At 50.3% G+C, this 16,076-nt stretch overlaps 1 protein-coding gene across 1 annotated transcript; it reads left to right on the top strand.

The window, feature by feature from the left end:
* Positions 1–356: 356 nt before the first annotated feature.
* Positions 357–13,719, top strand: cahz (carbonic anhydrase). The gene is made up of 7 exons (XM_079243962.1): positions 357–438; positions 829–1,026; positions 1,522–1,640; positions 1,767–1,859; positions 1,968–2,030; positions 8,177–8,332; positions 13,083–13,719. The coding sequence occupies exons 1-7, from the start codon at positions 405–407 to the stop codon at positions 13,200–13,202; spliced, it is 783 nt and encodes a 260-aa protein (XP_079100088.1). The 5' UTR covers positions 357–404; the 3' UTR covers positions 13,203–13,719.
* Positions 13,720–16,076: the final 2,357 nt, after the last annotated feature.

The raw sequence follows: 16,076 nt of genomic DNA, 5'->3' as shown, positions 1-16,076 counted from the left end.
CCACCAGGCATGCTCAGAGCGGCCCTGCATCAGGAACGCGCCGTGTATGTTCAGCCTCCAGACAGCAGAGATCAGAGCAGGCTGGCAGCAGATGAGAACAAACTGCAGGATATTGCCAAAGAATCCTCAGATGAGCGGAACATCTTCATCTTCTAAGAAGTGAGATCAGGCCACACGTGCACAGGCATGGCTCGTGCACAGCACGCCAGAAACACGAAACATTACCAAGGCATTGAAGTGAGCAGGGGAGGAGCAGGGGGAGGAGGAGGGGGAGAAGGGGGAGGGGGAGGAGGGATGCACCAGTGACACTACATAAAGGTGTGACCGGACGGCCCCAGCCATCATCTGCCCGTGCATCCTCCGTCTTGGGTTAGTCAGTGTGTTCTGTGGGAGCAGGAGCAGCCATGTCTCATGCGTGGGGATACGGACCAGATAACGGTAAGAGAGCCTCTCTCCTTCAGGGACTTATCAGTAGGTGGTTGTGTGGCTGGGAGCTGAGTCCTGCAGGAGTCTCTTCAGGCTGGAAGCTGCATGAAACACCGAGCTGCAGCATCTCTTTCTGACACATTTCTGAAGCTTCTTAGTGAAGCTGGAGGTCACATAAACACTGTCCAGCTGTTTTCTCTGCTACCAAACCAGTCAGCTCAGTTTTTCCGTCATTTCTCTGTAGGAAATTAGGAGCTTATTCGGGTCGGTAAGATGATAGAATCCGGTTTTCTCATTTAAAATGTTTTTACTTTAGTTTGTCCAGTTTGATGAAAAACAGAACTGAACATGACATTGATGTGAGGCCGAAGGTCTGATCTGAACATCTTCTTAATGATCCAGGACCTGACAAGTGGGCAGAAAACTACCCGCTTGCTAATGGGCCCAGGCAGTCTCCCATCAACATCGTCCCCAAAGAGGCCCAGTATGACCCGTCACTGAAGGCTCTGAAGTTCAAGTACGACCCGTCCAACGCCAAGGGCATCCTCAACAACGGCCATTCCTTCCAGGTGGACTTTGTGGATGACACGGACAGTTCCAGTAAGCATGGCTCAGTTTTAGGACACATGGGTTTTCACACACACATCTGTAATCTCACACACACATCTGTAATCTCATTTGCTTTGTTGGTGTGTTGCTGCAGCCGCACGCCAGAATAACGTGATCTGATATCTTTACGGTGTTAGAGGATAATTCATCAGACAGAATTCCTGTCCTCATGACAGAAGTTTGTTCTGTTTCATGTGTTTGTGGTAAAAAGGCAGATTTGAAGGTTTATCTGTGTGACGTGTTTGTGTCTCCGCCCTGCTGTGTGCTTGAACACAGATAAGCGCGTATGACGGTCACCGCGCTGTTATCATCCCTGTTAGTTTATCTGGACAGACGTATGCAGCATTCCACCAGAACATCATAAACTCATCACACCAAGAATACACACACACACACACGGTTACTGACTGGGAGATGATCTCAGAGCTGGAAGTGTGTCTCATTCTGACTTTTTGTGCTCTGATGGTTTTCCGTTGTCCATTCCAGTCCTGACTGGAGGTCCCGTTTCTGGGACGTACCGTCTGAGGCAGTTTCATTTCCACTGGGGAGGCAGTGACGACAGAGGCTCTGAACACACTGTCAATGGCATCAAGTTCCCCTGTGAGGTATGGAAGTCACCTCAAGTCCATGCAGTTTCCCTGAGACACACTGCCTGGGGATATATTTTAAGATATCCGTAAATGATGAAATCCTGCAGTCATCTAACACAGTCAACTTCGCTTTCTTCACAGCTCCACCTGGTGCACTGGAACACCAAATATCCCAGCTTTGGAGAGGCCGCCGATAAGCCTGATGGGCTCGCGGTGGTCGGAGTCTTCCTCAAGGTGAGTCACACATTATCTGCCACCCAACACACCAACTTCATGTCTGCAAAATAAAGATGGAGAAATCAGAAAAAGTTCCTGATGTGATGTGTGTCTGTTTGGATTCAGATCGGCGCTGCTAATCCCCGCCTTCAGAAAGTTCTGGATGCACTGGATTCCATAAAGACTAAGGTACAAACAGTGAAATACATTTCAGTCAAGAACAGTTTTCCAAATTTCAGAAATAAGAGCTTTACTACAAGGTCATTTCAGGGTACTTTACAGACCAGCCAAGTAGAGCCGGTTCTGACCAATATCGTAGTTAGGAAAACCCGCAGACTGCATCAAATCTAGACTTGGATCTAATCCTCCATCCTGAGCTGCATGGGACCTGAGCACAGACTGGGATCTGAATCCAGACTGGGATATGAACCCAAACTGGGGTCTGAACCCAAACTAGGGTCTGAACCCAGACTAGGATCTGAATCCAGACTGGGGTCTGAACCCAGACTGGGATCTGAACCCAGACTCGAATCTGAACCCAAATTAGGATCTGAACCCAGAATGTGATCTGAACCCAAACTGGGGTCTGAACCTAGACTGGGATCTGAATCCAAACTGGGACCTGAATCCAGCCTTGGATATAAGTCCAGACTGGAATCTGAATCCAGATTGGGATCTGAACCCAGACTGGGTTCTGAATCCAGACTGGAATTTGAACCCAAACTGGGATGTGAACCCAGACTGGGGTCTGGTTCGAGACTGGAAGCTCAACCCAAACTGGGATCTGAACACAGACTGGAATCTGAATCCAAACTGTGGTCTGAACCCAAACGAGGATCTGAACCCAGACTGGGATCTGAACCCAGACTGGAATCTGAATCCAGACTGGGATCTGAACCCAAACGAGGATCTGAACCCAGACTGGGATCTGAACCCAGACTGGGATTTGAATCCAGACTGGGAGATGAACCCAAACTGGGGTCTGAACCCAAACTGGGGTCTGAACCCAGACTGGGATCTGAATCCAGCCTTGGATATAAGTCCAGACTGGAATCTGAATCCAGACTGGGATCTGAACCCAGACTGGGTTCTGAACCCAGACTGGGTTCTGAATCCAGACTGGAATTTGAACCCAAACTGGGATGTGAACCCAGACTGGGGTCTGGTTCGAGACTGGAAGCTCAACCCAAACTGGGATCTGAACACAGACTGGAATCTGAATCCAAACTGTGGTCTGAACCCAAACGAGGATCTGAACCCAGACTGGGATCTGAACCCAGACTGGAATCTGAATCCAGACTGGGATCTGAACCCAAACGAGGATCTGAACCCAGACTGGGATCTGAACCCAGACTGGGATTTGAATCCAGACTGGGAGATGAACCCAAACTGGGGTCTGAACCCAAACTGGGGTCTGAACCCAGACTGGGATCTGAATCCAGACTGGGGTCTGAACCCAGACTGGGATCTGAATCCAGACTGGGGTCTGAACCCAAACTGGGGTCTGAACCCAAACTCGGGTCTGAACCCAGACTGGGATCTGAATCCAGACTGGGGTCTGAACCCAGACTGGGATCTGAATCCAGACTGGGGTCTGAACCCTGACTGGGATCTGAATCCAGACTGGGGTCTGAACCCAAACTGGGGTCTGAACCTAGACTGGGATCTGAATCCAAACTGTGGTCTGAATTCAGACTGGGATATGAGTCCAGACTGGAATTTGAACCCAAACGAGGATCTGAACCCAGACTGGGATCTGAACCCAGACCCGAATCTGAACCCAAATTGGGATCTGAACCCAGACTGGAAATTGAAACCAAACTGGGATGTGAACGCAGAATGTGATCTGAACCCAAACTGGGGTCTGAACCTAGACTGGGGTCTGATTCGAGACTGGAAGCTCAACCCAAATTGGGATCTGAACACAGACTGGGATCTGAATCCAAACTGGGATCTGCCCCCGCTTATCCGGGGTTGGTTCGCGGGGGCAGCAGCCTAAGCAGGGAAGCCCAGACTTCCCTCTCCCCAGCCACATTTGCCAACTCTGCGGGGGGGATCCCGAGGCGTTCCCAGGTCAGCCGAGAGATATAATCCCTCCAGCGTGTCCTGGGTCTTCCCCGGGGTCTCCTCCCAGAGGGACGTGCCTGGAACACCTCACTAGGGAGGTCCAGGAGGCATCCTGACCAGATGCCCGAGCCACCTCAACTGGTTCCTCTCGATGCGGAGGAGCAGTGGCTCTATTCTGATCTCCTCCCGGATGACCGAGCTCCTCACCCTATCTCTAAGGGAGAGCCCGGCCACCCTGCAGAGGAAACCCATTTCAGCCGCCTGTATACGAGATCTCCTTCTTTCGGTCACGACCCACAGCTCATGACCATAGGTGAGGGTAGGAACGTAGATCGACTGGTAAATCGAAGGCTTCGCCTTCTGGCTCAGCTCCTTCTTCACCACGACAGACCAACGCAGAGTCCGCATTACTGCAGACGCCGCACCGATCCGTCTGTCCATCTCACGCTCCATCCTTCCTTCACTCGTGAACAAGACCCCGAGATATTTAAACTCCTCCACTTGAGGCAGGACCTGACTCCCGACCCGGAGAGGGCAATCCACCCTATTCCGGCTGAGAACCATGGTCTCAGATTTGGAGGTGCTGATTCTCATCCCAGCCGCTTCACACTCTGACACAAATCGCTCAAGTGAGAGCTGGAGATCACAACCAGATGAAGCCAACAGGACCACGTCATCTGCAAAAAGCAGGGACCCAATCCTGAGGCCAACAAGTCGGATCCCCTCAACACCTCGGCTGCACCTAGAAATTCTGTCCATATAAGTTATGAACAGAATCGGTGATAAAGGGCGGCCTTGGCGGAGTCCAACCCTCACCGGAAACGAATCCGACTTACTACCGGCAATGCGGACCAAGCTCTGACCCCTGTCGTACAGGGACCGGACAGCTCGTACAAGGGGGTCCAGTACCCCATACTCCCAGAGTACCCCACACAGGAGCCCCCGGGGGACACGGTCGAATGCCTTCTCCAGGTCCACAAAGCACATGTAGAGTGGTTGGGCAAACTCCCATGCCCCCTCCAGGACTCCAAAGAGGGTATAAAGCTGGACCACTGTTCCACGACCAGGACGAAAACCACACTGCTCCTCCTCAATCCAGGATTCGACAATCCGGCGGACCCTCCCCTCCAGGACCCCTGAATAGACCTTACCAGGGAGGCTGAGGAGTGTGATTCCCCTGTAATTGGAACACACCCTCCGGTCCCCCTTCTGAAAAAGGGGGACCACCACCCCAGTCTGCCAATCCAGCGCTACTGCCCCCGATGTCCACGCAATGCTGCAGAGGTGTGTCAGCCAGGACAGCCCCACAGCATCCAGAGCCTTAAGGAACTCCGGGCGGATCTCATCCACCCCCGGGGCCTTGCCGCCAAGGAGCTTTTTGACCACCTCAGCGACTTCAGCTCCAGAGATAGGAGAGTCCACCCCTGAGTCCACCAGCTCTGCCTCCTCATCGGAAGACGTGTTGGTAGGATTGAGGAGGTCTTTGAAGTAGTCCTTCCACCGACCCACTACGTCCCGAGTTGAGCTCAGCAGCTCCCCACCTCCACTGTACACAGTATTGATTGAGCACTGCTTCCCCCTCCTGAGCCGCCGGATGGTGGACCAGAATCACCTCAAAGCCGTCCGGAAGTTATTCTCCATGGCCTCGCCAAACTCCTCCCATGCCTGAGTTTTTGCCTCGGCAACAGCCGAAGCCGCATGCCACTTAGCCCGTCGGTACCCATCAGCTGCCTCCAGAGTCCCACAGGCCAAGAAGACCCGATAGGACTCCTTCTTCAGCTTGACGACATCCCTCACTGCTGGTGTCCACCAACAAGTCCTGGGATTACCGCCACGACAGGCACCAACGACCCTACGGCCACAGGTCCGGCTGGCCGCCTCAACAATAGAGGGACGGAACACAGCCAATTCGGACTCAATGTCCCCCGCCTCACTCGGGACATGTTCGAAGCTCTGCTGAAGGTGGGAGTTGAAGGTCGCTCTGACAGGGGACTCAGCCAGACGTTCCCAGCAGACCCTCACAACACGTTTGGGCCTGCCAGATCTGACCGGCTTCCTCCCCCACCATCTGAGCCAACTCACCACCAGGTGGTGATCAGTTGACAGCTCCGCCCCCCTCTTCACCCGAGTGTCCAAGGCATGTGGCCGCAAGTCCGACGATGCAACTACAAAATCGATCATCGAACTGCGGCCCAGGGAGTCCTGATGCCAGGTGTACATATGTTGGAACATAGTGTTCATTATGGACAATCCATGACAAGCACAGAAGTCCAATAACAAAACACCATTTGGGTTCAGAGAGGGGGGGACCATGCCTCCCAATCACTCCCCTCCAGGTCTCGCTGTCATTGCCCACGTGAGCATTGAAGTTCCCCAGCAGAACAATGGAGTCCCCAGAAGGAGCACCCTCCAGCACTCCTTCCAAGGACTCCAGAAAGGTTGGGTACTCTGAACTGCCGTTCGGTGCATAAGCACAGACAACAGTCAGGACCCGTCCCCCCACCCGGAGGCAGAGGGAAACTATCCTTTCATCCACCGGGGTAAACCCCAACGTGCAGGCACCAAGCTGGGGGCTGATGAGAATGCCCAAACCTGCTCGGCGCCTCTCACTATGAGCAACTCCAGAGTGGAAGAAAGTCCAGCCCCTTTCGAGGGTACTGGTTCCAGAGCCCAAGCCATGCATCGAGGTGAGTCCAACTATATTTAGCCGGAACCACTCAACCTCGCGCACAAGCTCAGGCTCCTTCCCCACCAGAGAGGTGACGTTCCACGTCCCTAGAGCCAGCTTCTGCAGCCGGGGATCGGACCGCCAGGGTCCCCGCCCCTTGCTGCCGCCCAGCTCACACTGCACCCGACCCCTACGGCTCCTCCCGCAGATGGTGAGCCCACGGGAGGTGGGGCCCATGTAACCCTTTCGGGCTGAACCCGACCGGGCCCCACGGGCAAAGGCCCGGCCACCAGATGCTTGCTCTCGTACCCCACCTCCAGGCCTGGCTCCAGAGGGGGGTCCCGGTAACCCGCGTCCGGGCAAGGGAACATTCATGCCCAGGTTGGTCGTCATCATAGAGGTCTATGAGCCGTGCTTGGTCTGGTCCCTCCCCTAGACACATGTTTGCCATGGGTGACCCTACCAGGGCCATAAAGCCCCCGACAACATAGCTGCTAGGATCTTCGGGACGCACAAACCCCTCCACCACAATAAGGTGACGGCTCAGGAATCTTAATCCAGACTGGGATATAAATCCAGACTGGGATCTAAACCCAGACTGGGATCTGAATCCAGACTGGGATATGAATTCAGACTAGAATCTGAACCCAAACTGGGATCTGAACCCAGACTGGTATCTGAATCCAGACTGGGATCTGAATCCAGACTCAGATGTGGTTCCACCAGAGAGGAGCCTGATAGCTGAAGGTTCTTCCTCCCATGGTACTTTTTGAGACTCTGGAACCAGAAGTAGACCAACAGTCTGAGATCCAGGTCTCTGTATGGAATATATGGAACTATGAGATCTCTGATGTACGATGGAGCTTGGTCATGGAGAGCTTTATATGTGAGGACAAAAAGTTTAAACTCCATCCTGGATTCAACAGGAAGTCGATGGAGAGACGCTAAAACTGGAGAACCATGAGCTCTAGTTCTCATGAGAACCCTGGATGCAGCATTTGGATCAGATGGAGACATTTCAGGACGTGTCTGGGACAGAACATTAATAATGAACTGCTGTATTTTATTCTGGAACTAACAAAGACATGGACTAGTTTTTCTGTGTCTCTCTGGGACAGGATGTCCCTCATGTTTGCAATATTATGCAGCTGGAAGAAACTTCTAGAAACCTGTTTTAAATTTAATCTGAAGGACAAATCCTGGTTCTTCTCTGTGGTACTGGAAGCCAAATAAATACCATCCAGATTAATTACATGGCTGGACAATGTTGTCCTGAGTTTTTCAGGTCCAAAGACAGAAACCTCAGTCTGTCTGACAGTAACAGGAGAAAATTCAGTCATCCAGGTCTTGATGTCTGTAAGACATCTTTGTAATCTAACAACTTGATTGGTTTCATCGGCTTCATGGAACGGTAAATCTGAGTATCATCTGCATAGCAATTACAGTTTTCTACCATGCTGTAAGATGATATTTACTAAGGGAAGCATGGATAATGTGAAAAGTATTGGTCCAAGTACAGAACCCTGAGGAACTCCATGACTTACTTGGGTTTGTGAGGAGGACTGTCATGATGTTTTCTTCATTCCCCTTACATCTCCAGGGAAAGCAAACTACTTTTGCTAACTTCGATTCCAAGACTATACTTCCTGGTTCCCTGGATTATTGGACCTACGAGGGTTCTTTGACCACCCCACCCCTCCTGGAGAGCGTCACCTGGATTGTTCTGAAGGAGCCAATAAGCGTCAGCCCTTCACAGGTAATTACCTTAGTTAGCCTTCAAACTTTCACACAGATCAAACCTGAATCAATAAGAGGAAACATAAAACAAAGACACATTTACCGAGATGTTTAGGCCAGGTTAAATATAGAGATGTGGTCCAGGGTGGAACTGATCCACTCACCAGCACTGGTTATTTCTAGATGCATCCTCTGAAACAAAACCCACATAGGTTGCAGCCCAGCATGTTGTGGCTCACAACACAACATCCTAATCCCAGCTCAGGAGCTCTGATTGCTCCCATAGGACATGGTGTTTATGCTGCAGCTTCATTGCAAGCTCACTCCTGGTTGCCTCATCTCAATTAGAAGGTCAGGCCATTCCAGACACAGTTTCCATGTCAGTCCATGTGCTGCTGTGGACAATATGAAAGTAAGTTTGTTCAACAGAGGAATGATGCATGAATGACCAGAATCACTACACCAATTTCAAGTAGTTTCCTTTCAAAATATGGGCATATAGCTGCATATTTCTAGAAGAGACCTTGACCCTGTGCAAGTACAACCACTAAGATTTTGTAAGGTTACTAAACGGCTTCATGATTATCAAATATTCATGTTGCTGGTGTGATGGTTTCTCTTGGAGTTAATATTTCGTAGGAGCACGCTTACTTGTTAGAGACATTTTTACCTTTTATTATTATTATTTGTATGAAACTTGACCTCGATGACAAAACAGGGAGAAATAACCTAAATTAAAGTTTTGGTCTGGTTTTCAATTAACCTGATGTTAGCATGAAGCTGCTAACATCAGGTTACTAGCACTCATTTTGTTTTAAGATAATGTTGGATAACCACGTCATATTTATTTTTCAGTTTGTGTATTTAGGGACTACACCTCAACAACTATAGGATTTTGACATTGAAGGTAAAAATAAATGATAAAGATAATCAGATAGTAACTCAATAATCACATTAAGTAGTTCTGACTAAGCTCCTCTACATGAGCCAGTTTCATAAGCCTTTTCTTTTCTGCAAGTGCTGGACAGTATATGCATAAAATATATCTCAATCAGTAGTGTGATGCTGGATGTTGGATGTTGGATGCTGGATGTTGGATGCTGGATGTTGGATGTTAAATGCTGGATGTTGGATGTTGGATGCTGGATGCTGGATGTTGGATGTTGGATGCTGGATGTTGGATGCTGAATGCTGGATGTTGGATGTGGGATGCGTGATGTTGGATGCGTGATGTTGATTGTGTGATGTTGGATGCGTGATGTTGGAAGCATGATGTTGATTGAGTGATGTTGGATGCAAGATGTTGGATGCGTGATGTTGGATGCATGATGTTGGATGATGGATGTGTGATGTTGGATGTGTGACGTTGGATGCGTGATGTTGGATGTGTGATTTTGGATATGTGACGTTGGATGCGGGATGTTGGATGCTGGATGTTGGATCCTGAGTGCGAAATGTTCGATACGTGATGTTGGATGCATGATGTTGGATGCTAGATGTTTGATGTTGGATACGTGATGTTGGATGCTGGATGTGTGATGTTGGATGCTGGATGTTGGATGTGTGATGTTGGATGCATGATGTTGGATGCTGGATGTTTGATGTTGGATGTGTGATATTGGATGCGTGATGTTGGATGCGTGATGTTGGATGCGTGATGTTGGATGTGCGATGTTGGATGCGTGATGTTGGAAGCATGATGTTGATTGAGTGATGTTGGATGCATGATGATGGATGCGTGATGTTGGATGCAAGATGTTGCATGCGTGATGTTGGATGCATGATGTTGGATGATGGATGTGTGATGTTGGATGTGTGACGTTGGATGCGTGATGTTGGATGTGTGATTTTGGATATGTGACGTTGGATGCGGGATGTTGGATGCTGGATGTTGGATCCTGAGTGCGAAATGTTCGATACGTGATGTTGGATGCATGATGTTGGATGCTGGATGTTTGATGTTGGATGCGTGATGTGGGATGCTGGATGTTGGATGCTGGATGCGTGATGTTGGATGCTGGATGTTGGATGCATGATGTTGGATGCTGGATGCGTGATGTTGGATGCGTGATGTTGGATGCGTGATGCTGGATGCGCGATGTTGGATGCGTGATGTTGGATCCTGAATGCGTGATGTTGGATGCGTGATGTTGGATACGTGATGTTGGATGCGTGATGCTGGATGTGTGATGTTGGATGCCGGATGTTGGATGTTGGATGCTGGATGTTGGATGCTTGATGTTGGATGCGTGATGTTGGATGAGTGATGTTGGATGCGTGATGTTGGATACTGGATATTGGATGCTGGATGTTGGATGCTGGATGTTGGATGTGTCATGTTGGATGCTGGATGTTGGATGTGTGATGTTGGATGCGTGATGTTGGATGCGTGATGCTGGATGCGTGACGTTGGATGCGTGATGTTGGATGTGTGACGTTGGATGCCTGATGTTGGATCAGTGATGTTGGATCTTGGATGCGTGATGTTTGATGCGTGATGTTGGAGGCAAGATGTTGGATGCTGGATGTTTGATGTTGGATGCGTGATGTTGGATGCGTGATGTTGGATGCGTGATGCTGGATCTTGGATGCGGGATGTTGGAGGCATGATGTTGCATGCTGGATGTTTGATGTTGGATGCGCGATGTTGGATCAGTGATGTTGGATCCTGGATGCGTGATGTTTGATGCGTGATGTTGGATGCATGATGTTGGATGCTGGATGTTTGATGTTGGATGCCTGATGTTGGATGCGTGATGTTGGATGCTGGATGTTGGATGCTGGATGCGTGATGTTGGATGCGTGATGTTGGATGTTTGATGTTGGATGAGTGATGTTGGATGTGTGATGTTGGATGCTGGATGTTGGATGTGTGATGTTGGATGCTGGATGTTGGATGTGTGATGTTGGATGCGTGATGTTGGATGTATGATGTTGGATGCGTGATGTTGGATGCTGGATGTTGGATGCGTGATGGTGGATGCGTGATGTTGGATGCTGGATGTTGGATGCGTGATGTTGGATGCCGGATGTTGGATGTATGATGTTGGATGCTGGATGTTGGATGTGTGATATTGGATGCTTGATGCTGGATGCGTGATGTTGGATGCGGGATTTTGGATACTGGATATGGGATGGTGGATGTTGGATGCTGGATGTTGGATGTGTGATGTTGGATGCTGGATGTTGGATGTGTGATGTTGGATGCGTGATGTTGGATGCTGGATGCGTGATGTTGGATGCTGGATGTTGGATGAGTGATGTTGGATAAGTAATGCTGGATGCATGATGTTGGATGCATGATGTTGGATCCTGGATGCGTGATGTTGGAGGCATGAAGTTGGATGCGTGATGTTTGATGTTGGATGCGTGATGTTGGATGTGTGATGTTGAATGCGTGATGTTGGATGCGTGATGTAGAATGCGTGATGTTGGATGTTGGATGTTGGATGCTGGATGCGTGATGTTGGATGCATGATGTTGGATGCGTGATGTTGGATGTGTGATGTTGGATGCTGAATGTTTGATGTTGGATGCTGGATGTTGGATGCCTGATGTTGGATGCTGGATGTTGGCTGCTGGATGTTGGATGCGTGATGTTGGATGTGTGATGTTGGATGCTGAATGTTGGATGCGTGATCTTGGATGCTGGATGTTGGATGTGTGATGTTGGGTGCTGGATGTTGGATGTGTGATGTTGGATGCGTGATGTTGGATGCTGGATGTTGGATGCGTGATGTTGGATGCGTGATGTTGGATGTGTGATGTTGGACGCTGGATGTTGGATGCGTGATGTTGGATGCCGGATGTTGGATGTGTGATGTTGGATGCTGGATGTTGGATGTGTGATGTTGGATGCTTGATGTTGGATGCGTGATGTTGGATGAGTGATGTTGGATGCGTGATGTTGGATACTGGATATTGGATGCTGGATGTTGGATGCTGGATGTTGGATGTGTGATGTTGGATGTTGGATGTGTGATGTTGGATGCGTGATGTTGGATGCGTGATGTTGGATGTGAGATGTTGGATGCGTGATGTTGGATGCTGGATGCGTGATGTTGGATGCTGGATGTTGGATGTGTGATGTTGGATAAGTAATGCTGGATGCTTGATGTTGGATGCATGATGTTGGATCCGTGATGTTGGATCCTGGATGCGTGATGTTTGATGCGTGATGTTGGATGCATGATGTTGGATGCTGGATGTTTGATGTTGGATGCCTGATGTTGGATGCTTGATGTTGGATGCTGGATGCTGGATGTTGGATGCTGGATGCGTGATGTTGGACGCTGATCAGAGAGCTTAAACTGACGGTAACGTCCAACCAGGAGCAGCCAAAGATCAACAAGTGATGAGAAAAGCAGAATAATGATCCTTTATGGCTACGTGACCGTTGTCGTGTTTTTTTGTTTTTTTTTTCATAACCTGACAGCTGAGGCTGAAACGTCTTCAGGCTGACTGGGGAGAAAAAAGTAAAAGTAAAAAAAAAATCCCTCCAATGTTTTTGCTTCTGTTTTTACATTCATTTGTAAATATAAGCATAAAGACATCAGCATGAAGAGATTTTTATTTCTGTCCTTTATAACTCAGAGCAGAAAGGAGTCCACTGTAGAGACAAATCTGGTGACAAAAAGCCGTTTGGTCCCAGCAGTCCAGAAAGTCCGTCTGGTCCTTGTGAAGCCAAACATCTCTGCGTCCTGCCAGGTCGTTCGCAAGTAAACCATCAGATTCCTTTCTCACTTTCTTTTTACCTGTTTTCTCATCAGATGACCAAGTTTCGAAGCCTCCTCTTCAGCGGAGACGGGGAGAGTCCATGCTGCATGGTGGACAACAACCGGCCTACTCAGCTTCTCAAAGGTCGCCAGGTCCGCGCCTCCTTCAAATGAAGCCACCTTCATCTTCTCAGCTTCATCATTTGTTGGCTCATCCCTTCCAGTGTGGAGCACCATGGTGTGCAGTGTTGTGTGTGTGTTAGTCTTATTTTAGTTTTGTTGACAGCAGTGTGACAGAAGTTCTGTCTCCTGTCTTTATCTGCAGTGTGAGAATCTCTTCTCTAACATTTGTCATCCTCTTTCCTTGATTTATTTTCTGAACTGGCTCTCTGTCACCTGAATCTTCCCTTTAACACCTAAATGGCGTCTTTCATGGTACAAACGTTAAAATTTCAGCCGAACTTCTTCAGCGTCGTGCTGTGCCGACTGATGCTCAGGCTCTCAGAGGTTTATTGTGACTTTAGACCCAGCAGTGTTTATCAGTGAGCCTGGCTTTGGTCCAACCCAGGACTGTCTGCAGAGCTCACACTGAGAACGTCTTCACTCTCATGTCCAGGATCAGGATTAGCATTTAGTTCAACTAAAGACCAGAGCTTCTTAACTTTCTGCCATTAATGAGATCAGGGTGGGAGCCGTGTGACTTTACTGGAAAAGAAATATATCAATAAAATCCATCATATCGAACAAATGTTTCCAATTGTCTTGATAACTTATTTATTATATTTATGGATTTATTGATGAACTTATTGATGAAATAACCTCCTTTTTTTAACAAACCAAGAAACCAACAGAAATTTCCATAATTGAAATGAAAGGGAGCAGAAGAGAGAACAATGAACAGCAGATGAAGATGCAGACATCATATTTTATCCGTTGCAGCTTTAACACAATAATAAACACAATAAATATTTTGCTTCTGTAGTTTTTATCCACACTGTTCCATAAACTGATTACGGTTTGGTAAATATCTCACATCTTCTTCTGTCAGATCTTGTTGATGGTAAAGAATGCTGAAACATTTGACCTGCAGGACGCTGCAGCCAATAATGTTAGGATTGTCCTGGTGGGATTGTCCCGGTGGGATCGTCCCGGTAGGATTGTCCCGGTAGGATTGTCCCGGTGGGATTGTCCCGGTAGGATTGTCCCGGTAGGATTGTCCCGGTGGGATCGTCCCGGTAGGACTGTCCCGGTGGGATCGTCCCGGTAGGATTGTCCAAGTAGGATTGACCCGGTAGGATTGTCCCGGTAGGATTGTCCCGGTGGGATTGTCCCGGTAGGATTGTCCCGGTAGGATTGTCCCGGTGGGATCGTCCCGGTAGGGATCGTCCCGGTAGGATTGTCCCGGTGGGATGGTCCCGGTAGGATTGTCCCGGTGGGATGGTCCCGGTAGGATTGTCCCAGTAGGATTGTCCCGGTGGGATCGTCCCGGTAGGATTGACCCGGTGGGATCATCCCGGTAGGATTGTCCCATTAGGATTGACCCGGTGGGATTGTCCCGGTGGGATGGTCCCGGTAGGATTGTCCCGGTGGGATGGTCCCGGTAGGATTGACCCGGTGGGATCGTCCCGGTAGGATTGACCCGGTGGGATTGACCCGGTGGGATTGTCCCCGTGGGATTGTCCCAGTAGGATTGTCCCGGTGGGATCGTCCCGGTAGGATTGACCCGGTGGGATCGTCCCCGTGGGATTGTCCCAGTAGGATTGTCCCAGTAGGATTGTCCCGGTGGGATCGTCTCAGTAGGATTGACCCGGTGGGATTGTCCCGGTGGGATGGTCCCGGTAGGATTGTCCCGGTGGGATGGTCCCGGTAGGATTGACCCGGTGGGATCGTCCCGGTAGGATTGACCCGGTGGGATTGACCCGGTGGGATTGACCCGGTGGGATTGTCCCCGTGGGATTGTCCCGGTAGGATTGTCCCAGTAGGATTGTCCCGGTGGGATCGTCTCAGTAGGATTGACCCGGTGGGATTGACCCGGTGGGATTGTCCCCGTGGGATTGTCCAGGTAGGATTGACCCGGTGGGATTGTCCCCGTGGGATTGTCTAGGTAGGATTGACCCGGTGGGATTGTCCCTGTGGGATTGTCCCAGTAGGATTGTCCCCGTGGGATTGTCCCAGTAGGATTGTCCCGGTGGGATTGACCCGGTGGGATTGTCCCCGTGGGATTGTCCAGGTAGGATTGACTCGGTGGGATTGTCCCGGTGGGATTGTCCCAGTAGGATTGTCCCGGTGGGATCGTCCCGGTAGGATTGACCCGGTGGGATTGTCCCGGTAGGATTGTCCCGGTAGGATTGTCCCGGTGGGATCGTCCCGGTAGGGATCGTCCCGGTAGGATTGTCCCGGTAGGATTGTCCCGGTGGGATGGTCCCGGTAGGATTGTCCCGGTAGGATTGTCCCGGTGGGATCGTCCCGGTAGGACTGTCCCGGTGGGATCGTCCCGGTAGGATTGTCCCAGTAGGATTGACCCGGTAGGATCGTCCCGGTAGGATTGTCCCGGTGGGATTGTCCCGGTGGGATGGTCCCGGTAGGATTGTCCCGGTGGGATCATCCCGGTAGGATTGTCCCATTAGGATTGACCCGGTGGGATTGTCCCGGTGGGATGGTCCCGGTAGGATTGTCCCGGTGGGATGGTCCCGGTAGGATTGACCCGGTGGGATCGTCCCGGTAGGATTGACCCGGTGGGATTGACCCGGTGGGATTGTCCCCGTGGGATTGTCCCAGTAGGATTGTCCCGGTGGGATCGTCCCGGTAGGATTGACCCGGTGGGATTGTCCCCGTGGGATTGTCCCAGTAGGATTGTCCCAGTAGGATTGTCCCGGTGGGATCGTCTCAGTAGGATTGACCCGGTGGGATTGTCCCGGTGGGATGGTCCCGGTAGGATTGTCCCGGTGGGATGGTCCCGGTAGGATTGACCCGGTGGGATCGTCCCGGTAGGATTGACCCGGTGGGATTGACCCGGTGGGATTGACCCGGTGGGATTGTCCCCGTGGG

Source organism: Telmatherina bonti, assembly GCF_933228915.1.
Source record: "Telmatherina bonti genome assembly, chromosome: 7".
Lineage (NCBI taxonomy): Eukaryota > Metazoa > Chordata > Actinopteri > Atheriniformes > Telmatherinidae > Telmatherina > Telmatherina bonti.
The sequence above is the reverse complement of the archived record's forward strand: the minus strand, read 5'-3'. Positions and strand labels throughout refer to the sequence as shown.